This window comes from Ascidiella aspersa, chromosome 2, assembly GCF_963924565.1.
Source record: "Ascidiella aspersa chromosome 2, kaAscAspe10.2, whole genome shotgun sequence".
Taxonomy (NCBI): Eukaryota; Metazoa; Chordata; class Ascidiacea; order Phlebobranchia; family Ascidiidae; genus Ascidiella; species Ascidiella aspersa.
The window spans coordinates 24152933-24175224 of NC_139448.1; the positions used below are offsets into that span (position 1 = coordinate 24152933).

Sequence of the window (22292 nt, forward strand, 5' to 3'; positions counted from 1 at the left end):
AATTTGAACATTTTTGAGCACTGCAGGCAATCAGTTTAATTTGTGCCGACCACATCGCTTAGCTAACGATGAAAAACTACCGACTTATGCTATAGATACCACAATTGGTCGAAAATGCACCACTTATGATCTACAAAGAAATATTTAGAGAGTATGTATGTACTTGCAGTTGTGGATTGTTGCACGTTGTTGAATAGTTTTATAAAATGTGACGTCAACTGATAATTTTTAATTGATCATGTAGTGGCTCACGCCGCCAATTTATCGATCGCCTTCTGTCGCATCTCACATGTTATGAACGTTTGTGCAGCATCATTAAGTTGTGTGGTGCAACCGCTTTGTGTTGTTGCTTCTGTCTATTGCCACTTACTAAATAGTAGTTATCTACTAAAGTTTCGAGATAGTGTTATTATTACATATCGATTTTTTATATTTACAACATAAAATGCTTGATAGTCGTCTTGTAATGGTTAGGGGTAGCACTTGAAGTGTTTTACATGGTTCAGGTAAAAAAAATAATTACTTAAGTGGATTTGATTAGGCTGATTTTCCGATATGGCTGGGCGAGCCAGCACGTTTTGTGTTCGATAATTCGGGTTTTGTTCAATTATATGGTACACATAAACCCGCTCTAAAGACTGAGTATCGTGGCATTTCGGCCTGAACTACATTGTATTTTAATGCCGCAGCTACAAAACTGATGCACGTTGTGCTCGACAGCTGGCGTTTAAATAATTTACAACAGGGTTTTTTATTTACAACCAGTGTTTTTTTAAGGTGTTTTGGGGGACCGAAACGGTTCCCAAATTTTGGACTTGCAACTTTTTGGTATTTAAATTAAACACTTTCGGTCTCTTAAAACTACTTAGCGGTCACCCAAACCAAACCTTAAAAAAACCCTGTTTACAACTACTGCATTTTTGTTGCTAACTATCGGACGAATGATAGTTTTCTCTGTAAAAGCCCTGAAGGTTTTAGTTTAAAAGCTTTTGAAGTGAATACAGTCGCTGTTGGTCTCGTGCAACAACAGCCGTTGTCTGAAATGTGATGCTTGGCTCCTGAGCTTCGTTTCATTCTATTAGCTATCCTTTGGTAGTAAATTTTTAAATTCGTGCTTTTTGTTGTAAATTTCATATTGTTTTTTTGATGTCGAGGTGGTGCTAACCATATTACAAAATTATTTGTGTTATTCGACAAAATTAAAATGTACGACCAATTGACGTAAAGCTTTCTTCAAATCAAATGTTTTCGGTTTCACTTATAAAACTGCCTCCTCGGGTTCCAGTCGCAAATTACGTTTTATAGCGGTGACAACCAGAAAACGCCCCTGTAAAACTACTGGGTAGGGAAGGATATAATAAGAAAAATACAGACACATGGCTATACTGATTCCTGACCCCTTTCTCTGGTACCGTTGTTACGGAGGAACAACCCTATTAAGATCGATCTGGTTTGTAAAAGCGACAAATTTTACGTTTTGTGTAACTCCTTTGTGCGAAACCCTGCCAATTAAAGGATCAAGTCGGATTGGATTTACTTTCTCAGCCACTGGTCAGATACGACATCGGGCTGCACGTAATTCTGGGTCATGGAGTCAGTAGCACACGTCTTCCGCACTGTCTGGGTTATTATAGTTGTGGCCTTTTAAATATACGCATGAACTTGCGACACTAGTAAGCGAGCGTCGGTTTCTATTTTTGGTTTATTGTTGTTTTTCTTTTGTTGTATGGTAAATGCCGTTGTGTCGTCGGTTGACAAAATTCTATAACTCCAGCATGCAATCTCTTAGCAAAACCTTAAATGTCGCACATTCCGTGCTTAAACTGTCGCAAATTCCGTGATCCGTGTTGGTGGCGCAGCGACAAAAATCTGCATACAGCATATTCCGAGCACCAGCGCAAAACATCCAAACGTAAGTTACACTGTCCAGTTGCGGACATTAAATGCAGTAATTTGCTACTAAGAACGTCCTATTTCTCCAACACGTATAAAACATTAGCATATGACTGCGATGTTACCTAATCGATAAGATTTAGCGCAAGTTCGGTGATACGTTAGCCCAGTTAACGGCTCATCGTCGTATCGATTGAATCTCAGTACAGCATTGCCGCATAATGTACTCTCACGGGTAGTTTAAGTGGCATCTTCAAAAGCAGTCACCTTCGCCTATTCGGCATGGTAAAAACGCCTGTGTTGAAATTTTATTGCCTGGAAAATTTGTGGAAACTGGGCTGTCGAACTATGGTTACCGTATTCTCTTACCGTCGTAATGTGACTTCTCCGTTCAGCATTTTGGGCCCGAGGCAGCTAACAAACGAGCACTGCCATTGTCAACCTGGCACTTTTTCACCATTCCCGTCTGTTGGCCTTCTACTACCCCAGGGAGCGTTTCCTCTACGTTGTACGCGATTTCTTCTCTTGTCTTTGTGAGGCGCAGAAAGCACATCAGCGGGCGAGCGACCGACCGACCGACCAAGTCTCGAGCGCAAAGGTCTAACAGCAACAATAACAAAAGTCAGGGCTGTAGTTAGTAGTCTAGTCTACCTAGTTTAAAATAAAGGATGTGTTCTACACAATCAGTAGTGTGAGGTACGTTAAAACTATATACCAGCATATAGTTAAGGTATATAACAAACCACTCTTTATTTTTAGCCGACGTACCACTGCAGTTTTGTTTTTGGACCGAATGTCAGTTGAAGGATTAATAGATCGTAAACTTTTGTCGTTCGTCATCAGACTTCAGATTTGCGGTTTTAACTCGCTTGCTGAACTGTCAATTGCTTTTTGTGACGCTACAGTTTCATTGTCTTCGTGGCAGGGTCAATTTAGCATTTAAATAGAAACGTGACGTTTGTCTTGAAGAATAGCTAAACTCGGGTGATTTTTCAGTCATAACATTTGTTATGTCAATCTGGGAAGTAAGAGTCAGTCAGCCATCGAAACTATATTGTTATAGTGTGGTAGTTTTATTACTTGAGTAGTGAAAACAAAACACAGCAGTGTTGTTAAAGATCTAGGTCCTAGGTTTTATTTACAATTTTAATTTAAGTTATCCATTAGGTTTCCGTTTAGTTGTTTTGTGTTGGTGGATATATTGCTTGCTTATATTTGTGTGGTACATTTGCCTCTTCATATTACCGAGTTGGTTTGTGTGTCAAATACTCATACCAACCAAACTGAGAAACTCGCGGCAAACGTTGTTCAACAGTAGCTTTATGTTTCTTGTTTCTAAACTGACTTTTTAGTTTTCTGTCGATGTTAAGACATTAAGTAAAAAACGCAATCAGTGTATAAAAATAGTCAGTCATAAAATGTGATTTCGTGCGGAAATATAACTATTAACAATGCTAGTGGTTATACGCTCATTGCACGCCGCAGCGATTTTGCCCTTTACAAAAACAAAAACCGACGTGTAAAGGAGCTTTAAGCAATTAATTACGAGAGTTGGGCTTGCATCTGTTGCAGTGCTTAACTGGCACCGGAAACTGTTGGCCTGCTGCCTCTGCGTGCTGATGCTGGGCGAGATGGCATCATGTGGCATGGCGTGTTCACGCTCGGTTTAATTTTCACACTTGAGCGAGCAACCGTTTCGAGAGCAGGTTTGTCATGCAGAAGAGCGAACTCTGTTTGATGGGCGGCGCCAAGAGGCGTACGTCAACGTTTTTAACTGCACACCTGTCCGTACCATAACGTTCCTTATCTGTTTCGCTCGGCTAAAAATTACTGCAGAGGTAAACGGTTTTTCACCAGCTGGGCATTGCCATGGAAGCCTATTGAGGTTGGCCATACCGCAACTTAATACATTGCTATATTTGTTAAAAAATTTCGAAAAAAAAGTTCTCCGTAAAGTGGTTAATTAAAGTGGTCCCAAAAACAAAAAAAATCTTGGTAACAAAGTTAAGAAGCAATGGTCCGGAGAAAGTTGTTAAATAACATAAAGCTAGTGGCGACGCTTTATGTTAGAACTTTTTTGCACGTCACATTCGTTCAATAAAGTGTTTTTACCATCAGGGGTTTTGTAGAAAGTAGTGTGGTCCAGTTTGCATCACCAACATCCAACATGTTGAATAAAATAAAAAAAGCTAACTGGTAAAATATAATATTGTTATGTCGCTGGGCTCGTTACATCATCCGAACCTAATTAGATCTTTAAAAAACATACCTAACACTTATTTCTATTTCTTATTATTGACTTTTTATTATTATGGGGTTGCCTTTAACTGAATCAACTTACAAATCATTTTTTCATGGTCCTACCATATGGTAATTTGTGCCTTGTTAATATTTCAATGCGCCTTTAATACAACTTTGGTATGTAATAATTGGTCAAAATACGCAATACCTACAAAGCCACCATTGCGTCACAACGCGCCCACGTCGCGCATCCCCCCGGGGTAGAGAAGAATCACTCGAGATCATTGACTTTTTAGCCTTGTTAGGCAGATAATGATCAGACGTCGTAACGGTAAAGATACGGCTCTTGCTTTGGGAGTCGAGACGCCGCTATTATTGCGCGATTACGCCACACCAGACTTCGCTTTCTTTACAATCCCGCTGATTTAAAGTAGCAAAGGTTGTGTTTGCCGATGACGCCTTGTTAGTTTGTTTCGTCTCTGTGGGCCAGGGGGCGTTATACTTCGTACCCTGGTCGACAGAGAAAGCTTTCAGTGATAATAGTGATCATCAAGTTTAGCTACTGTTGTAACTTATATATAGCTTTTTGCATAGACGTATGTTGAGGTCTACGTTTAACATCGAAACATTAATGATATACTAAGTCCTACAGGTACTTATCACTTTACGTACTAAACAAACCCATACTCGTCACATCAAAAGTGTTTACTTGAACTTGGATGATTGATATTGCGTGATGGTATTTTGTGTTTTAGCAACATGTCGTTGAGTATATTACTGTGTTTTGCGATACTGGTACTTATTTTAGTACTAGTAGTCAGTTATAAAGTCTTTACCGCCTAAAAAGCTTGTTTAAGAAGCACAGCAATGATGGTTTAAGTACGAAGATAAACCAAACTAATGAAACTAAGTCTTGTAACCCAACACTCGCGCCAGCATGATGTAATTGGAAAACGGTATCCGGATTAGGTCTCGTGGTATCTTGAACCGAAACGGTATGTACTCAAGGCACTTTCATATTACTGTGGTAGACAGAAATAACAATACAGTTAAGCTGGCTATAAACCAATTCATTATTGAATCAACAATAATTAGGACATTTTTATTTTCCAAATTGTTGTACATCACGTCACCTAAAGTTTTTGTTTTCTTTGATATCCAGGCTCCAATAATGTTTGTGAAAGGCTATACGTCCTCGAAAACTGAGCAAATCCACTCAACTGTAGCGAAGGCAAAAGAGAGACCCAACTTGGTTATCTACGGGCATCGCTCTAGTTCACTCCAGGTCGTCTGTTGGCCCGCCCTTGACATTTCGAGGGCGCCTCGTTTAGAAATGTATGAAGAAGCCGCTCGCCCTGAGCTATTTCTTTTGCTTGTGCGCTGGGCGTAACAGCATTTCTTAGTCAGGGCTGCGATAGAGCCCATATTTGTGAAATCAGTTTGCACTTTTTAGAATTGAACACCTTTAAGACGAACTTAAGGTTGTAAGAAGTGAATGACAGTAAATATTTGCTGCAGATCTTTATATTTAGCGACCATCATATGTGTATATTGTTTTACGAGAATATTGAAAGACGACCCAGTTTTAGAATTTGTCCCGGTTACTGGAGTGTAGGTTGAAGTTACCGTGAGATCATCTGCAGTTTACATTGTGACGCACGTCACTTACCTCAGAAAGGTATTATGATTCACAAAGTTCATTTCTCTTGTCTCACTTGCGCTTACCATGTACTTAGCTGTTTAGTCTGCATAGCATGTACACGCTATAACACGCTAGAATAACAGGAGATTTAAAAAAACTTTAACAGATTTAAAAAAAGTTTTTTTAAGAGATTTAGGCTACGCCCGGTTTAATATAATTCCCGCTAACGTCGAACAATAAAGAGGTTATGTATTATTGTGCCAGCCGGTACTTTTTCTCTTTAATATTGCATGGTTTTGCGAACGCTTTCGCCAATTCGTTTTAGAATTTTTTCCTAACTATTCGTTTAGTCATAATGATTAAGCTTATGTTGCCTCGTCGTGAGAAAAATTAGTGCAAAAAAATTAACCCGAAATGTAGCAATTTTGTATTACTGAAAAATTTCTTACATCGGTTGTACACCAGTGTTTCTCAAACTGTGTACCGTTATGAGAACTTTTTATAAATAAAAAAATCGTATTACGAATAGAAAATACTGGTATTGTTTTTATGTTTCAGTGTTATATATAACCAATATGATTTTTCTATATTCATGTATATGATGTTTACCCACAAAGATTTCGATACCGCAAGTGATGTAAATAATGCAGACTAAGTTAGTTGATTTATCTTTTAAGTGTTTTGTACTAGAATGAACCATTATTCGTAAATTGTTTTGACCAAAATCAAACTTAAAGTTGTTATTTGTTGGCTGGCTGACCCACTGGTATAGCAAAGATTGTTAACAAATAACCGCTTGGTTATTTGGAATCGATTGTCATTGTTTGTGCAGTTCGACTAAGCAAGGAAGCTGCATTGCTTCAGTTTTTATGCTGAGTTTTTGTGATTGATCGATTGGTTTCTGTACACGCTCTTTCGTTATCATCACTGCACGTTTTAGTTTTTTTGAATACCAGTTAGTATAATGCTAACGAGTTAAGTATAGCATGTGCCGGATAAAGAGCTTTTTATTCATTTTAAAGCCCATTTGTTGAGCTAGTAGACTGGGTTTTAAAAATATTTAGATAAACTATTTTATTGGTCGTTCTCTAAATCGCCCAAGGTAAATTTGTTTCTGTATGAGCCTGTCTAGTTTGTAAATCATAAACAGGTTGTACTTAATGTGAAGATTTCACGATCACCTGTAATTGCCGTTTCGTGACATATTTGCTAAATTACCTATGCCATGAAATGCCGATTTGTAGCAATTGTTTTTAGGCTAATGTGGCACGGCGTGGCAATTTTTCATTTTAGTTTGTTTAACACTAGGCAGCACGTGAATTAACCTGTGTGGCGATTTGTTGTGAAAGTGTCATGCAGTAGTCAGTAAACAAGCGGCTGCTGTCACATGTCTGAAACAGCCAATCACTTGCGCGATCAAGCTTCGTCACCAAAACGGTTTAGCACTCGTTACTTCCGTTATGAGCATGACATCACTTCCTTCTTTTGGACAAGCGTAGGTTGATGACGTCATGTATACAACTACAATTTTTTTCATAGGGTGTTTTCACCTGTTGGTTGCTTTGGTCAAACTATTATAACTCGTTCGTTTGACGTTTCTTGAGGTTATGATAACCAGGCACCGTGAAGTGACTCAACTGAGAAAAGCGTTGCTATTTTCAAGTGACTTTAATATGCTGTATGTATTAGCTTAGATGTGGCCTGACTGTTGCACAGTTTTTTTTTCGCTGTATACAGACGCCAGAACAACTTCTATAGCGTTTTGGCATATCTTAGTTTGTATGATAACATTTTACAGTTGTATTTCGTTACACTTATCATCCTCGTTTTACCTCTAGGTTTTTTCTGGTTAGCTATAGTTAACTTGTGTTTAGCTTTACTTAAACTAAATTAAGGTAATAAGCACAAGCCTTAACTGTAACAAAGCAGTATTTTGCCCCTGACATGAAGATGAAAAAGTTTTTTAGTAATCGTACAAAAAAGAAGAAAACAGTCACAAGTATAGACTCGAAAGAATCAGATGATATTGTTCAACCACACAATGACGATTTGCCAAACGAGGGTCGAAAGAAGCAACTACAGCAACATCAGCCTAAAAAAAATAAAGGAAAGAGGGGAAAACATAATCACGGAGAACAGCAACTGGTGATATCGAACACAAGTCTTTCAAACGGTGGCGGTAATATCCCCGTGGCTTCTAATGGGGTTAAATTACGTCGGCCATCACGAACCGTCAACTCCGATGAAAACTCCCACTTGCGTTCGCCAGAACGAGTCGGAGACACGAATACCGTCGATGATTCCCGTTTGCCAGGATCCGAGTCGAGTTCCCGAACCGCCTCATCTGCTTCCACGTCTTCTCACGGACGCTGGTCAACCCGACGTCCTTGGTCTCTAGTGGATTCATTCGTTGGACAACCGATCGAGGAGTTTTCAGAATCCTGTAACGACGTCCATCTGCATGGTTCCAATAACGATCTGAACCGACATAACGTCACTGCTCCAGCGATCTGCACACTTCCTCGTGGCACAGATCCTTCACTGCTTGAACGCAATGGAGGTCGACGACCACGGACCCTTGCAATGGATTTTAGTATATTTCGTTTCTTTAGAAGGAATTCGTCGTCCAGTAAATCACCAGATGGAGAAACTGATTCAATGACTTCACTTGTCAGCAATAGTAGAGGGTCTTTCCGCCTTAAAGGTCGAAAAGGAAAGAAGAGTAAACGAAAATCAGACAGTCATAGCAAATCGTCCTTAAAAAGCCAAAAGTCAAGCACGTCCCTAAACAGCGACCAGGAGGAAAAGGGCAGAAGCAAACCGATAATTGAAGACGAAACTAGCGCATCAACTTTGAAAGCCTTTGAAGTTTATGATAAGATAGAAGAAGAGGATAGGACACCAATACACCAATATTCTTCACGATACGATTCGCAATCAACGCAGGAGCAAAGCAGCCTTCGTAGCTCCATAATGACTGGTTCTATCAGTAGCGACTGCTCGCACTGTAACCGATTAAGGAATAGCCAGGGCTCCCGGCCCTCCTCCGATGTTCAACTCTCGATAATAGACACCGACCCAATATCGCCTGTAACAACTATAATTCGCACCCGAGCGCCTTCCTCGCGTAACCGGCCCTTCTCTACGCCTTGTAGCACCGCGTCATACTTGTCAACTTCAACTTTTGCTGAAATAGATTCCCGTGACCTTAACGACGCGAGCACGAACAGTACTTCTGATTCCTCCACTATTGGTGCCTCCGCCATATTCGGTGGATCGATGAACGACGTCAGCCATCCAGATACGCGTGTCAGCGTCTCTGCACAAACTTTGCCCCGCAATGTCGGACACAGGGAACAATCGTTTCAAGCAAGACTCACGAAAACCCCTGTTCATTCTTCCTTGCCGCACCTTTGCTCACCAGACTTGCTTCGGCCGAACTCCTGCAACAATTATCAATCCAATCAGTTTCGAGACGTAAGCGGAGGTTTTGCCCGACCCAGATCAGCTACTGCCCTTGCCATTAGTAAATCTAACACTGCTTTGGTGGATTCACCAATTAAACGAGCGATCGGTTACCCAGGGGTGGTGCTGCGTCGCCAACAGAAAAACCGAACAAAGAAATTCGGAGGCAAGTCTGCAAGTGCGGATCTGTTAACTGGTGAACGGCGTATGAAGCAGGTAATGTCTCTTAATATGGAGGACCTTCCAACTTACGGAGAAATGAGGGGAGATGAACTCAGGTGGAGGTCCTCTTCGCTCTTTACCAAGTCCAGCCACAATTCTGACATTCCACAAGCTGAGCTGGCAGGCAGAGCTCGTTTAAGAGCGGCGCTGTTATACCAAAGGTACTCTAGTCACTGCACTAGCATGGATGACGTTAGATTAGCGTTAGGTTCTCAACAGTCTTTTAAGGACATGTTTAACCTTGATGACGATGAGTTTTTGGATATGTATTTAGCGTCGTCGGAAAACATGCCGGCTAGCGATACAAGCAGAAGCAACAGCAATCAGGTAAATACATTAGGGGATTGTGCGATTAGTTTAGGCGTCCTAATACAGAATGTGTGTTGGCACACTATGCAATATTTTCTTATTTCAATAACAAAGTTTTAGTTTCTATTACAAAGAATACAACAGTTTTTCAAACAAAAGTAAAATGTTCAGCCGATTCGCACTGGCACTTCTAATTTAATTGCGTGGTGCAACAAGAGAGTTATTCGCCCTGGGCGGATTTGCGGTGCTCAGTGCTAAAAGCAAATACAATCGAAATTCCTTGTTTAACGACCATAAATTTTCTACTTAGTTGCATGTTAAACTCTGTAGTAACGTCATAACTAAAAGAACATATGTAGTTTTTGCATTACCAAATCGGTATAGCTGTAACTAGTGCTGTATGTCTATATTTGGCTCGAAAAGCAAGGAAATTCACGTTTGTCAAACAAACAAGACTGCGTGCTTACAGCTTTGCGATATATTTTTAATATCTAGGTATATCTAATTTGAAACTAAGTCAAACATGCCACGAATATTATTTGCTATTAAGCGTGAGTTTGCCAAAACGAAGTGTTGTCTCTTCAACATACATCGTAACGTGAGCACTCACGATGTAAAATAAGTCAGATGTCATGGTTTGTCCGTTGGTAACATTTTATACATCAGTTATTTCCTAAAAATACTCAAATACGTTAGCCCCACCTACTTACCACCTTACAGGTTCACTAACGGTTTTTCATTTTCTGCTGAATAAAAACAAAAATTTAAATAATTAAATTTGTTCATATTGTCAGCGATATCATTTACATTTCGCGTTATATATGGAACCAGAATATTATTGCATTCTAAACTATTAAATTATTGCCTTGATGTTTGCATTCATGGCGATTGAAGGCCACCCAAATTAGCCCTGACTTAATAAAACGCATTGTCCAATTTTAGAATAATGCAGTGAAAACTATACATTTTCTATTTGCATATTATTTTCCCTATTGCCACTTTGTATAACAATTTAACATTTTTGTCTGATTAAGTAATAATAATCTTTATTTTCACCCCATTTTCACTTACGAAATGAGAAAACATCTTAAAAATGTAACGCCGATTTATATCACCCGTTGTCTTTTTTTAATCGCAATAATATAGCTAGCGCCGCTTAATAACATTATTCATACCAGAAGAGTAATATGAAAAACTATTAGGCTTGACGAATAATAATCTACTTCCCGTGTGTTATTAACAACGCAAAAAATAGCATAGACGCATAAACATAGACGAGTTTTCTCAGCCTGTAGTATTTTTTTTTGTTTTTCATCTACCTTTCATTGACCTGTGATCCAATGACGTCAGTCGGTTTGCGTGATAACGCAACATACGTCACGGCGGCCTGCCAACAATGGACCACCCCGGGCCTGGCATAATTGACCCAGTTTGGATGCAGACTAGGCGGCGTCCGAAACGCGTCCGGTCTTATCCGCATCCTTAATCCACACCTAAACCCTTTTAGCCGAGAGATGTTAAAGCAATATTCCCGAAGATGAAATGCAGGTTTCAGTTTTGTTAAGCCGCTCTAAGCTTGTAGTACGGCTGGTCACTGCTTGTTTGTTTACCTAGTTGTCTGCCGCTAGGCCATGGCACCACTAGAGGCTGATTTTATGTTTTTTGTGGCTTTTCATATCAATGTAGCAAAAACAAATCGTTTTAATTGTTGCGTTATACAATTTTAGTTATATTTAATAAATCCTTTAATATTTTGTTTAACACACGAGAATATTCAGTAAACACAGGATTCAGTAAAAATTTATGTTTTTCTAAACACAACAAGCATTCGCAGAATTTTGAGGTTGCCATTTTCACTGTTCGAAAAACGATACGTACCAAGCTTAGTATCACGTCATGCGTAAGGAACCTTGGAATTTGCCTTTGTGGACCGCGTAATATCGTCACCATATTTGGCAGATTGACGCTTTTTAGCGACCTCTTTTCTGACCAGATATGGTCTGCTGAAATCTTTGAAACCTTTGACAAATTCGGGTTTTTACATGCCATGTGTTATTGCGTCTAGCTCTATCTAATGTCGAAAACACATTTGTGTGGGGCTAGCTAAGCAAGCACTGCCACGGTATGCTGAACTGTTTTACCATGCATACCATTGTTCTTAAATATCTGATATTATAGCAATTCATATTATTCTTATAGGAACCAAGCTCGAAACGAGTAAAAACACTTCGCAAGTCTGTAGCATCCTTTGCTAACCTCATCTCTCCCGGAAAACCTGGAAGCAAAAAGATACAGGTTGGTCATTCACAATCTATGGCTATGTTGTTTTAACATTTAGATTCAATCGTTTTGATAGAGGACATAATGGTATGGAAGAGGTTGAATATTGAAATAAGTATAAAAATATTATAAATTTGGTAACGGTAATTTAGGGCTCAATCATTGCAAATCGTGCTTTTCTAATTTTCACAAATAAAATTCTTAAGTGTAGCTTTCGCATTTGAAACATTGCTTTTTCTCACTTTTTTTTTAACTTAAATTTTAAGTATGTGATGTATTATCCGCCCTGCAATTTTTTCCATTGTCGATTGTACAATTGAGCCGTTGTAAATACAACGTCGTATTTCATCCAGGGAAATTTCTTTTTTACTATAATAAACTACCAAAATGGAAAGTTTCAACTTTTGTTTGTAAACGCGCGCCCTAAATTTTGTATCTATTTTTACTCGCAACTCTGGGACAAAAAACTATGACGTCGGTAATAGGTGGGTGTTATAACCAGTTAACAATTGGAGATCTCGTCGTCATAATTGACTAATTGGTAAACACGTCTCTGTCGCTGTTTATGTGTAGGTGGCCATGTAATGTATGTTCGGCTTAAAACATGTCTTTGGTGACGTTTAGGGCGTGTTGTGATGTCTAAAAACCTGATTGGTAGCTATTCTGCATATAGAGACAATGGGTTGCTTCAGGGTATTTAAAAACACAAACAATAGAGGGCATGATTTATAGAAAGCAAGTAAGATTGTAATAATTACCAAATCAACTGTCTAGCTTGAATTAGCATCGACGAGCCGAAAGTTGAAAATAGATTCTTCAAAGGAAGTGATAATTTACATAATCTTAAGGATTTTTTGTTGTTTGAATAGCCTTGCGACGCGCATATTGCTATTTTAATTCTATTCAAAGTAAGATAGTTATGATGCTGTGAGGAGCCTGATCTCACACAGTTAAGGGTAGAACATGTGCGGCTCATAGAGGTTCAAGAAGATATATTGTAAGGTAAGAGTCTTAAGAAAAGTTTTCATAAGAAGACAGCGTTTTAAAAACGGATTACCCAAGACCGTTTTAAATTCAAAAATTTAAATCTTAAATCAACAGATTTTTAAGAACAAAGTTTTAACAATATAATATAGTTAATTATTGCAAGAATTGTTCAGTTGCTCAGTCACGCATTTCTCTTGCTCCTTTTTACGCATCACTAATATCCCGTTTTTCTTTTTGTTTTATTGGCCTGTCTGTATTCAAAGATGTCTCGGACAGCGCAAACTCTTGATCAATTAGTCGCAAGCGTTCGCACCCGGGTGCCAATTAGCCCCCAATGATGCCAAAAGAACCGTGTTGGGCGCCCGCGAAAGTCGTGCGGTTAATATCTTTGGATGTTGCTGGGCATCTCACATCCGCCTAGACGCGCCAAAGGCGGCGAGTTTTAGATGTTTACGCCTAAATTTTTTGATTAATTTAAAACGAATCCGTGTAAGTTACGGGTTTTAGTTCGTATTAAAACGTACAGAGCACTTTAAAAGCCAGTACAGGAGAAGGTAGCATTGACTGAACGTTACGAATAGAGGCGTTCTCTGTTATTCTACATTAGCTTAGATCAAAGGTAGGCAGGATATAAAGGATCATTTAGAAAAATTCAGGTCCTATTAGATTGGAAGCATAAGGTTGACGTCCTATTTATCAAGTGTTATATGACATTGTTATCTCAGTATGAATCAGTCAATCGGAATTTCGCTTATTGTAGTTCTGATTTGTATACTTTTTGAGCACTTTGTGTGGTACAACTGCCACGAAAACAAGATGGAAAATTGTCTCGATTAACATAATGCTTAAAAGATGTACATTGTAGTGTTTTGTTAATTAGCATTTGCAAAAATAACATTTGTTTTTCTCTGCTTTAGAGTTTCGTAAATCTTAATCCTAATTGTAAATGAATATCGATGCCCTGCAATCTTGTCCTGGTGTTAGATCTAAAGGTGTAAAGCTATTTATAAAAACTTTACCGATCATGACGGTTCATGCCGAATCGTTCTTCGAGATCCACTTACTGGTACGAAATTCTACTTGTAAGGCGCAACTTGTTTAGTTTAAATGCCTTATTAACGGTGCTGCTTTGTTTCATATTCAAAGAGACTAACATTTTGGCTTTGAATAAAAAAATGGCTCTAATCTGACATTTAGCTTTGACACGATTTTTTACGTGGACCGGAATTCGTGAATAATCGTTTTTCAAAAACGCCATTTTCGAGTTGATTACGTATCTGTTGTATAAATTATCTTGTTGCTTTGTTCCATTACAAAGTTTATTTTTATTTGAAAGATAAACTGGGAAAACCACCTGGAAATTTTGTATTATTAGTTTGTTAATACAGAAGAACGGGGCATTGATGGCAATACTAAAGGATATTTTCTAGAAATAATATTTCGGTTGTTTTAAATATACGCTTGACTGTGCCTAAGCCGAGTATATTTAATCTAATGTCATCTGTTGTTTCACGGTATGGGGAAATGACTTTGTGTGAACAGTGAACACCTCCCTTACCACATGCTACACCTTTTCTAAACTCCGAAAGACATGATGTGGTTGAGAAAGCTGTAGGCACAGTTAAAAGGGAAACCAAACTTTGCTTATAGAGCCCTTTGTTTGTGCGAAGAAAACATTCAATCTAATAGCAGCGTATTTTGTTTATTTGGGTTTCTATTGTTGTTAAAATCGTGTTATAAACTCTTTTAAACTGCCTGGAAAACCAAATAATTTTCAACCTGCATTTAAGCCTTGAGTGTAGTGTTCTTGGTATTCTACATGTTAAGTGTCTTTCGGCTAAGCGAGTGTTTCTAATTCATTTTCGTGTAATTGTTTTTTTTTATAATGTATTTTGTACAAATTTACCTCTCGGCTAACGCACTTCCTCTTGTTTCTCGTTACGTCGCACCGCCGTGACGCTGTTTTGTGTTGTGTCCATGGCTGTTTTTATCTAGGCATCTTAATTTTGTATGCTAAATATTTCATCGCGTAATTTTTATGACGGCCGGATACTAATATGTCGGACAACCAATTATAGGTTTACCTTATGTGCAGTAGCTCTGGTGCTGCTGTTTTTTGGCCTTATTAAATCGAAGTTACGCATACTCATTTATTTGAGAGCAACGCGTTTAGCCATATTAAAAGTAAAAAAGTGCGGACGCGCAACACATTTCTCACATTTCTCTCCGAATTTATACATATTGTAGTTTCATCAAAAAACTGCGCAGGGATTACTACAACAGGTTGTCTCTTTGATCCTAACGTCTGTTAAAACATCCACGCAGAGATCTTCCAGCTTTAAGGAGTCGAGCACCCCTGCGTTTAAACCCTACCGACCCCCCGGAACGGCCCCTGCAGCTGGCGAGCAGGGGTCGGGAAATACCCCGGGAAAGAGGAGCAACAGCGGCAACAGCAAGAACCGGCGCAGTCGACTTTGGTGCGAGACTTTTGATCACGCCGGACTTAATGAGGTCGAGTTGAAAAGGCAGGAGGCGATACACGAGTTGTACCAAGGGGAATGCGATCTGGTGCAGGATCTCCGGCTCGCTAAACAGGTAACTAGAAATATTTTAGGGTAAACTATCAAAGTTTGCTAAAAAGTTTTATTTTGGTCTGCTCTTCTGCTGATAAAGATGGTGTTTATAGCGTGTCTGTTGCGATTTGTCTGATCAACACTTGATTGTTGTTGCTATTACTCGATTCAAGTTTTTGAACCTCTAATAATGTAATTATATCGACCCGGAAGTTCCGCATTTGAACTAATAGTTTAGTCATGACTGGACCCAGGGGCGTATCCAGAAATTCAAAAAGGGGGGTTGCGAATTTTCAACTTAGGGAATTCCCCGTTGTTTTTTCGTCTGACGTTAATGACGTCATAAAATAGTGACGGATAGGACGTCACAAAATAGCGATGGTAATGACGTCATAAACAAGAAAAAAAATCACCCGAAACGAACATTTAGACGGAAAGCGAACACGTGCGTTATCGACAATCCTACCAGGCGCCAGCTGCGAAACCGCTTAGTGTGCAATCGTTAACTTCAGGCGAAAAACTAAACCAAGACCGTGAAATATGTGTGATTGATTTTGGTAGATCCATGTACGGGACTAGGCTGAATTACAAGCACGTCTTTGGCCATCTGCAATACTAAACGGAGATCGTTTTTCCCGGGTGTTTTTTCGATTAGCGCGACATATAAAACTATTTCGAAAAAACGGAACTTTAATAGTTAGTTAATTTAGTTCAGCGTTTGATAACCGTTTTAAGTTTGGGAGCACCTGGCGAGCGAAGCGAGCGCGATTCTTTTTTTTGGTATAACGGCGTTTCTTTTAAATTTCTCGCAAGTTTTTATTACATTGCCGAAAATGAAAAATGTTAAAAAATATATGTCAAATATTTTTGAATACGTTTTTGGTTTGTCCGCGATGCAATTGGCAGCTTTCCACGGCGCAACAGTAAAGAAGGGGGGGGTACGAACCCCCAACCACCCCCCTGCATACGCCACTGACTGGACCAATCATGCACGTCATTTCACGATTATAAAGCACATAATTTGAACGTTTAATAATATGCATATGTTTTTAAGTTAAATGAAAAATGCAATGTTTTTTACACACCAATCGTTTTATAACATTAACCATGTAAACAATATTGTTTCGTAATAAAACCTTGTTGACAAACAAGGCAGAAAATCAATCCAGCATTGCCTGTATAAGAAATGCGGCCTTGCTGTTTGATAAACTCAGTATACGATTGTGCATATTTAAGGGAACTTGTTTCTTTCCAGACTTACCGCGATTCGATGGTGACTTTAAAGATGCTCACTGAGGGAGAGGTGTCCCGTATCTTCGGCAAGCTCGAGTGTCTCCTGCCTCTTCACGAAGACCTTTTGGCTAAACTGGAGCGCGGAAGATCGGAAGACGGGAGGACCGAAGAGATCGGTCAAGTCTTCATTGATTGGGTCAGTGTTTCGATCCAGGTCATTGCAATGAGCCAATGGCGGCTAGGAAAGCTGTTTGGTTATTGGCCCATACATAAATGTCTAATTAAAATCTTCCTACGTTGTGTGGAGTTGATATGTGTTGCTCCAGTCCCGATTATTGTGACATTCTAGTGATTTGCCTACGAAAAATCTTGTAGGGGTGCCGCAATCTACTATTATTTCTGAGGAGTACCGCAAGCCATAAAAGGTTGAGAGCCACTTCCTTAAACCCTTTTTTGTTCCAGTTTCCAACGCTTTCCCCGTATGAAGAGTATTGTTCGAACCAAGCCGACGCGAAGGAGACGCTTGACGCAGTTATCGGACGCGAGGCCCGGGTCAGGGACTTCCTTCAGCGGTGCCTTGCCTCGCCCTTTTCCCGCAAACTTGACCTCTGGTCCTACCTTGACCTGCCGAGGTCCAAGCTGGTCAAGTATCCTCTCTTACTCAAAAACATCCTCAAGTCGACGCCGGAAAGTCATCCGGATCAGGAGCGATTGGAGGAAGCGGTAAGTGCATTACACGGATATTTCAGTCGAGAACAAAATACTTTATAATGAATTGCAGAGCCTTTATTATGAATTACAATGTCGAGCAGATCGACATCAATTGAAGATGGTACGAGCATGTATCGAAACGTCTTAATCAAAATAATGTCGATCTACTCGGCCTTTGTGACTTTTCAATTCAATATCAAGTTACATTACAGATCATAATGTACCTCAAAAAGTTTATTATACTTAGTTATGCGTTCTACATGCCCTATTTGGCAGGCATCGGGTAATTCCGTTAAAAGGTTATAGTTTGTTTCTCAATGCTTTTAATGCACTTTTTTATCAACGTATTTTAAACTACTGCATTTGGAAATCGGTTCGTGACATCCAAAGGAACTCACGTGGTAAAGTTGGTGTTTTTTCAATTTATCATGCCGCGACAGCGGATGTTACGTGCGTACCTCGATAAGGTAGCCCTGGAATGACCTTCTCTTTTTTTAAATTTATATTTCGTCATACTGCAAAAATTACACGTTCTCCCGCGTGTAACCCCGGTGATATGACTTTTTGTCTTAACCATCCTTATGTTGTCATATTTTTCAATGCGCAACAATGATCGGTGCTTTATCTCATTTTGCTAAGTCTGCGTCACCTCATGAAATATTTTATTAGTTGCATGTTTCTTAAGTTGTCTGCTCCACATTGGTCTTACAAATATACATACGGCGACTTATTTGACTTAAGACACCGTGATCTTTTGGGGACTGTAATTAATTATAACAAATGAAATGCTGTACTTAAAGTAAGCTGAAAAAAATCATTTTAATGTATAGAGCCTGGTGCAATATTAACAGGCAGGACGTAAAACAATCTCGTTATAATGCCAGCCAGACAAAGGATTGGCCACATTATGCCATAATCGTTGACTTATGCGGTTGGCAGGTTCAGGACGGGGTTCAAAAGACAGATGTGCACATTTCATTTTCCGTCACACCGCCAGCTTTTAGGCGCTACTTGTCTGTCACTGCTACAGAGCCTTCGGGACAGAAACTATGAATCGTGCCGTGTGCCATATGTGCCGTCGAAAACATATCTCCTAAACCCGCCTTTATTGTTGTCATGTCATTTAAATTGGGAAAAAAGTGGAAAACGAAATGTACGCAATTAATCGAATAAATTTGTAAATATAGAATCTGATTTCATCTAGTTGTAGGACGTAAACAACCGCTATTGTAACTTGTCGTACCAACATCTCCAGGTAATTCCCTCCTTATTGCAAGCCACTTGTCCCACTTAAACCTCAATTAAGTTGTTATTAAGCACTGATTGACTGATCGACCTTACGTGGGTTGCGTGACATCACAAATCACCTTGTTATGTTACCACTCCATCCAGAGAACCAATCCATGTTTATTTTTTTAAACCGATAATTGATTAAATGAACGTGTTTTGTATTCCAGTTGACCATTATCAACGAGACGATCGGACGAGTGGACGACCTTACTGGTGAGCGGCAATCCCGTTTCTTTCAGAGCAAACTTGAGTTCTTGGACGACAAGCAGCGCATCCCTCATGTGGCGCAAAGTCGCTTTCTGCTATGCTCGGGACAGCTAAAGAGCAATCGGGGAACGGTAAGCTTTTTCAATTCATACTATGCTGTAAATAAATACAGGTAATTTACTTTGTTGTGCTAAATATGTTTTTGAAACGCCTTAATTTCTTCCCAAATATCCGGTCTTACATGGATGACTCTAAGGATGTTTTGGGCCCTTGTTAAGTTTTATTCATTGACGAGTTAAAAATATGTTGAACGAAATTTTAATTGGTGTCAAGTGCTGGCTGGTTAACTTTTGGTAATATATCTTAAAAATAAATTGATTACTTTACTGAAAAAACATGAGAAGGCTGTAATATTTTTAGAAGTTGTAGAAATCTCATTTTGGCAAATCAAACATTATATGAAAACAACATTTTATGGTTTTCAGGTGCTGGCTGTTTTTGTTGTTGCTGAAAAATAAAAATCCACTTCGTACAATATGTTCCTAACCTAACTCTCTTAATTCCATTGCAGAAGCTCCACGTGTTTCTTTTCGATCTTTCGCTCGTGTTGACGCGTAATGCAACTCGTGGTGGTAAGCTCACCTATCAGGTTTATCGCCAGCCGATACCCGTCGAAAGTCTCAGCATCGACGGAGAGGAGGGCGGAAAACTGAGCGGGTCGTTTCGTGGCGGAATCCTGAGCAGCGACAAAGGTTTGTTATTATCGCTGACCGCTGTCCTATAAACTTGCATTTCAAAATAAGTGTCATTTATTTTGCCGTAGCGCATGTATTTCCCAGTGCTTTATTGCTGTTTCTTTATTCAGCAAAGCATTCCTTTCGCGTTCGCTCTGAAGAAATGAACGTCACGTACACCTTGATTGCCACCGACGAGCATGATCGCAAGCAATGGATGAACTCTCTGCAGGAGGCGATCGTCAAATGCCAGAGCAACAAGAGAGCTTCCGCGGGTTCGGAAGCTTCCGACCCCGGTCGGCACAGCTCGCGCTCCAGCAGTTCCAAGTCACACGACGCCAAAGTGAAGCGATCCTCGTCCACCAAGAGCGACGAAAACAGGTGGAGAATGAGGAGCTTGACTTCCAGCTCTGCTAGCAAGAACAGCATTAAAGAAAAAAAGAATCTCGCTTCTGAAGGGAAACCCAAGAAAGTCAACGCTGAATCCCCGCTGCCTAGAAGACGCAGTAACACCGTTATGGCAACCAACAACCCCGCCAACGAAAACCCCCCGCCTGAAGTGCAAATTGCTCCAGCTTCCGTAAAGTTACGAACCAAGGGAGTTGTCAAGAAAAACAATCCGTGTCGAAGAAGTAGAAGCCTGACTTCTTCTCCAATCACTTTTCTACCCAGTTTCCCGAAGAAGTCGACAAAATTTGGTGGAGGACTTTCCAGGAGCGAGAGTTGTAGCACCAAACCTCCAACGGGAAAGAATCATCTGTACGTGTTACGTTCCAATAAAGACACTCAGTCCAACTTAGAGACGGGTGCCATTCACGAAACCAAATCCAGTCCCGATCTCAGTGCGTTGTCATCCAGGTCACACGAGATACACAGTGATATTCCAGAAGTTGCAGCCCGATTGGAGGAAGAAGGTGAAATTGAATCTCAATTTTCCGACCGCGCATTTAACTTAGCAATAGACGCCAATCGTCGTCATCTGTTACCAAGTCTTCTCATTGAATCACCGGAGCACCCTGCGGCTTCCAACACTTCACGCAACTTTCCGATTGCGGAGGAAGAGTCGATCTCTCCTCTCTACAAACCGATCACCACTGCGTCTCCACTCCGCCCCTCCCGATCCGCTCCAACCATGTCTTTCTCCTGCTCTCAGGTCATTCAGCCAAGCATCGCTTGGGCGCCACCTGCCGAGCATTCGCTCTCCACTGATCCCTCTACTGGTCGTGTTCCTGAGTCGAGATCCGTCGACGACATATCGAATGTGGTGGATGGTGTCCTCGATCAAGTGTGCTCAACCGAAGTGTCGTCGCTACCCGGTCTACTTAGTGACGTTGGCCACATCACAGTTGCTGATGATGACGGCAATCCATGGCGTGGTGACGACCTTGAAATGACCGTTTGAACAAGCTTTCAAGATCACGCGATCATTATCCGAGTTCCAATATTCCATTACTTTCTTTTGTATATTCCCTTTTTATACCCGTGTTATTTAATTTACACTGTATGTATTTAAAAGTAGTAATAAGCTTGTGTCGCCCTTCTACTAACTCTTAATGTAGTCGTTTTACTTTCTGTCGTTTGTATCAGCATGTAGCATACATCACTCCACCGTTCCAGCTGGCTGACGGTGGTCCTAAAAATAACCGGACTTCGGAACTGTGGTTACTAATTCTTAGACTGTGTTCAGATTCCGTTCTCTGTGATTACTAATTAATTACCGCTAATCAATCACTTTGCTCGCTTTAGAACCAATTTGGGTCAAATTAACTTTATGTTCTGTTGCAGTTAAGCAGGACCTTTTACTTTCTATTTACTGTTGCATTTGAATGTGTTTAATATCCCGACAGCAAGACACCGAAGTAATCTTTCAGCAAAACCCTGTATCCGCTTATGCAGCCACAGTGTACAAAAGTCTTGCGAGCTTTCCACCTTTGTTTTATTTTACCGCTGTTGTTGTTTTTTCCTGCCAAGCCTTTGCCCCCTGTGTTTTAGTGGTTACTTTAACGACAACCGCCCTCACAACTATATCGCGACATTGCGAAATACGCGAGGCTCAAGTAAATTTTGTCACTTGACTTTCTCTCGTAAGGTTTCGTCTTGACGAACCACTAGCGTCACCTATCGAATAAACCTTTCTCGATCGAATGAGCAGGTGAGCTTGAATGCAATTTTATTTAGCATATTTATGCTGTTCGTACACCTTAAAGGGGTCCAAATGATAAGTTACGTTAAACCAGCGGTTCCCAAACTGGGGTCCGCGGACCAATTAGGGCCTGTATAGCAATTTCAGAGGGTCCGCAAGGAGAATATGTCTTTAAGTTTTTCAACGTTAGGCTTTAGCGAATGTTTTTAAACATTAGTCTATGTTTTATTAAACATTAGGCTTTAGCCTTAGCGAATGTATCTAAATACTTCCTGTCATCATTATTGTCTATAGTAGGGGTCGGCAACCTTTTTTAAGTCGCGGGCCAAAACCAAACTTAAAAAGGTCTCTGCGGGCCGCAC

The 22292-nt window shown here is 40.1% G+C and overlaps 1 protein-coding gene across 1 annotated transcript; it reads left to right on the plus strand.

The window, feature by feature from the left end:
* The first annotated feature begins 5363 nt into the window (after nucleotides 1-5363).
* LOC146164415 (uncharacterized) lies at nucleotides 5364-21926 on the plus strand. Its single transcript, XM_083381049.1, has 8 exons — nucleotides 5364-9790; nucleotides 11972-12067; nucleotides 15365-15634; nucleotides 16868-17041; nucleotides 17308-17568; nucleotides 19014-19184; nucleotides 19625-19805; nucleotides 19919-21926. The coding sequence occupies exons 1-8, from the start codon at nucleotides 7721-7723 to the stop codon at nucleotides 21187-21189; spliced, it is 4494 nt and encodes a 1497-aa protein (XP_083237175.1). The 5' UTR covers nucleotides 5364-7720; the 3' UTR covers nucleotides 21190-21926.
* Nucleotides 21927-22292: the final 366 nt, after the last annotated feature.

Excerpts from the sequence above, each read along its gene's own strand:
- LOC146164415 (XM_083381049.1), top strand. The coding sequence starts at position 7,721 with ATGAAGATGAAAAAGTTTTTTAGTAATCGTACAAAAAAGAAGAAAACA. Across the intron at positions 19,185-19,624 it reads TAAAGAGCAATCGGGGAACG|AAGCTCCACGTGTTTCTTTT; the intron begins GTAAGCTTTTTC and ends ATTCCATTGCAG. Across the intron at positions 19,806-19,918 it reads AATCCTGAGCAGCGACAAAG|CAAAGCATTCCTTTCGCGTT; the intron begins GTTTGTTATTAT and ends TTCTTTATTCAG.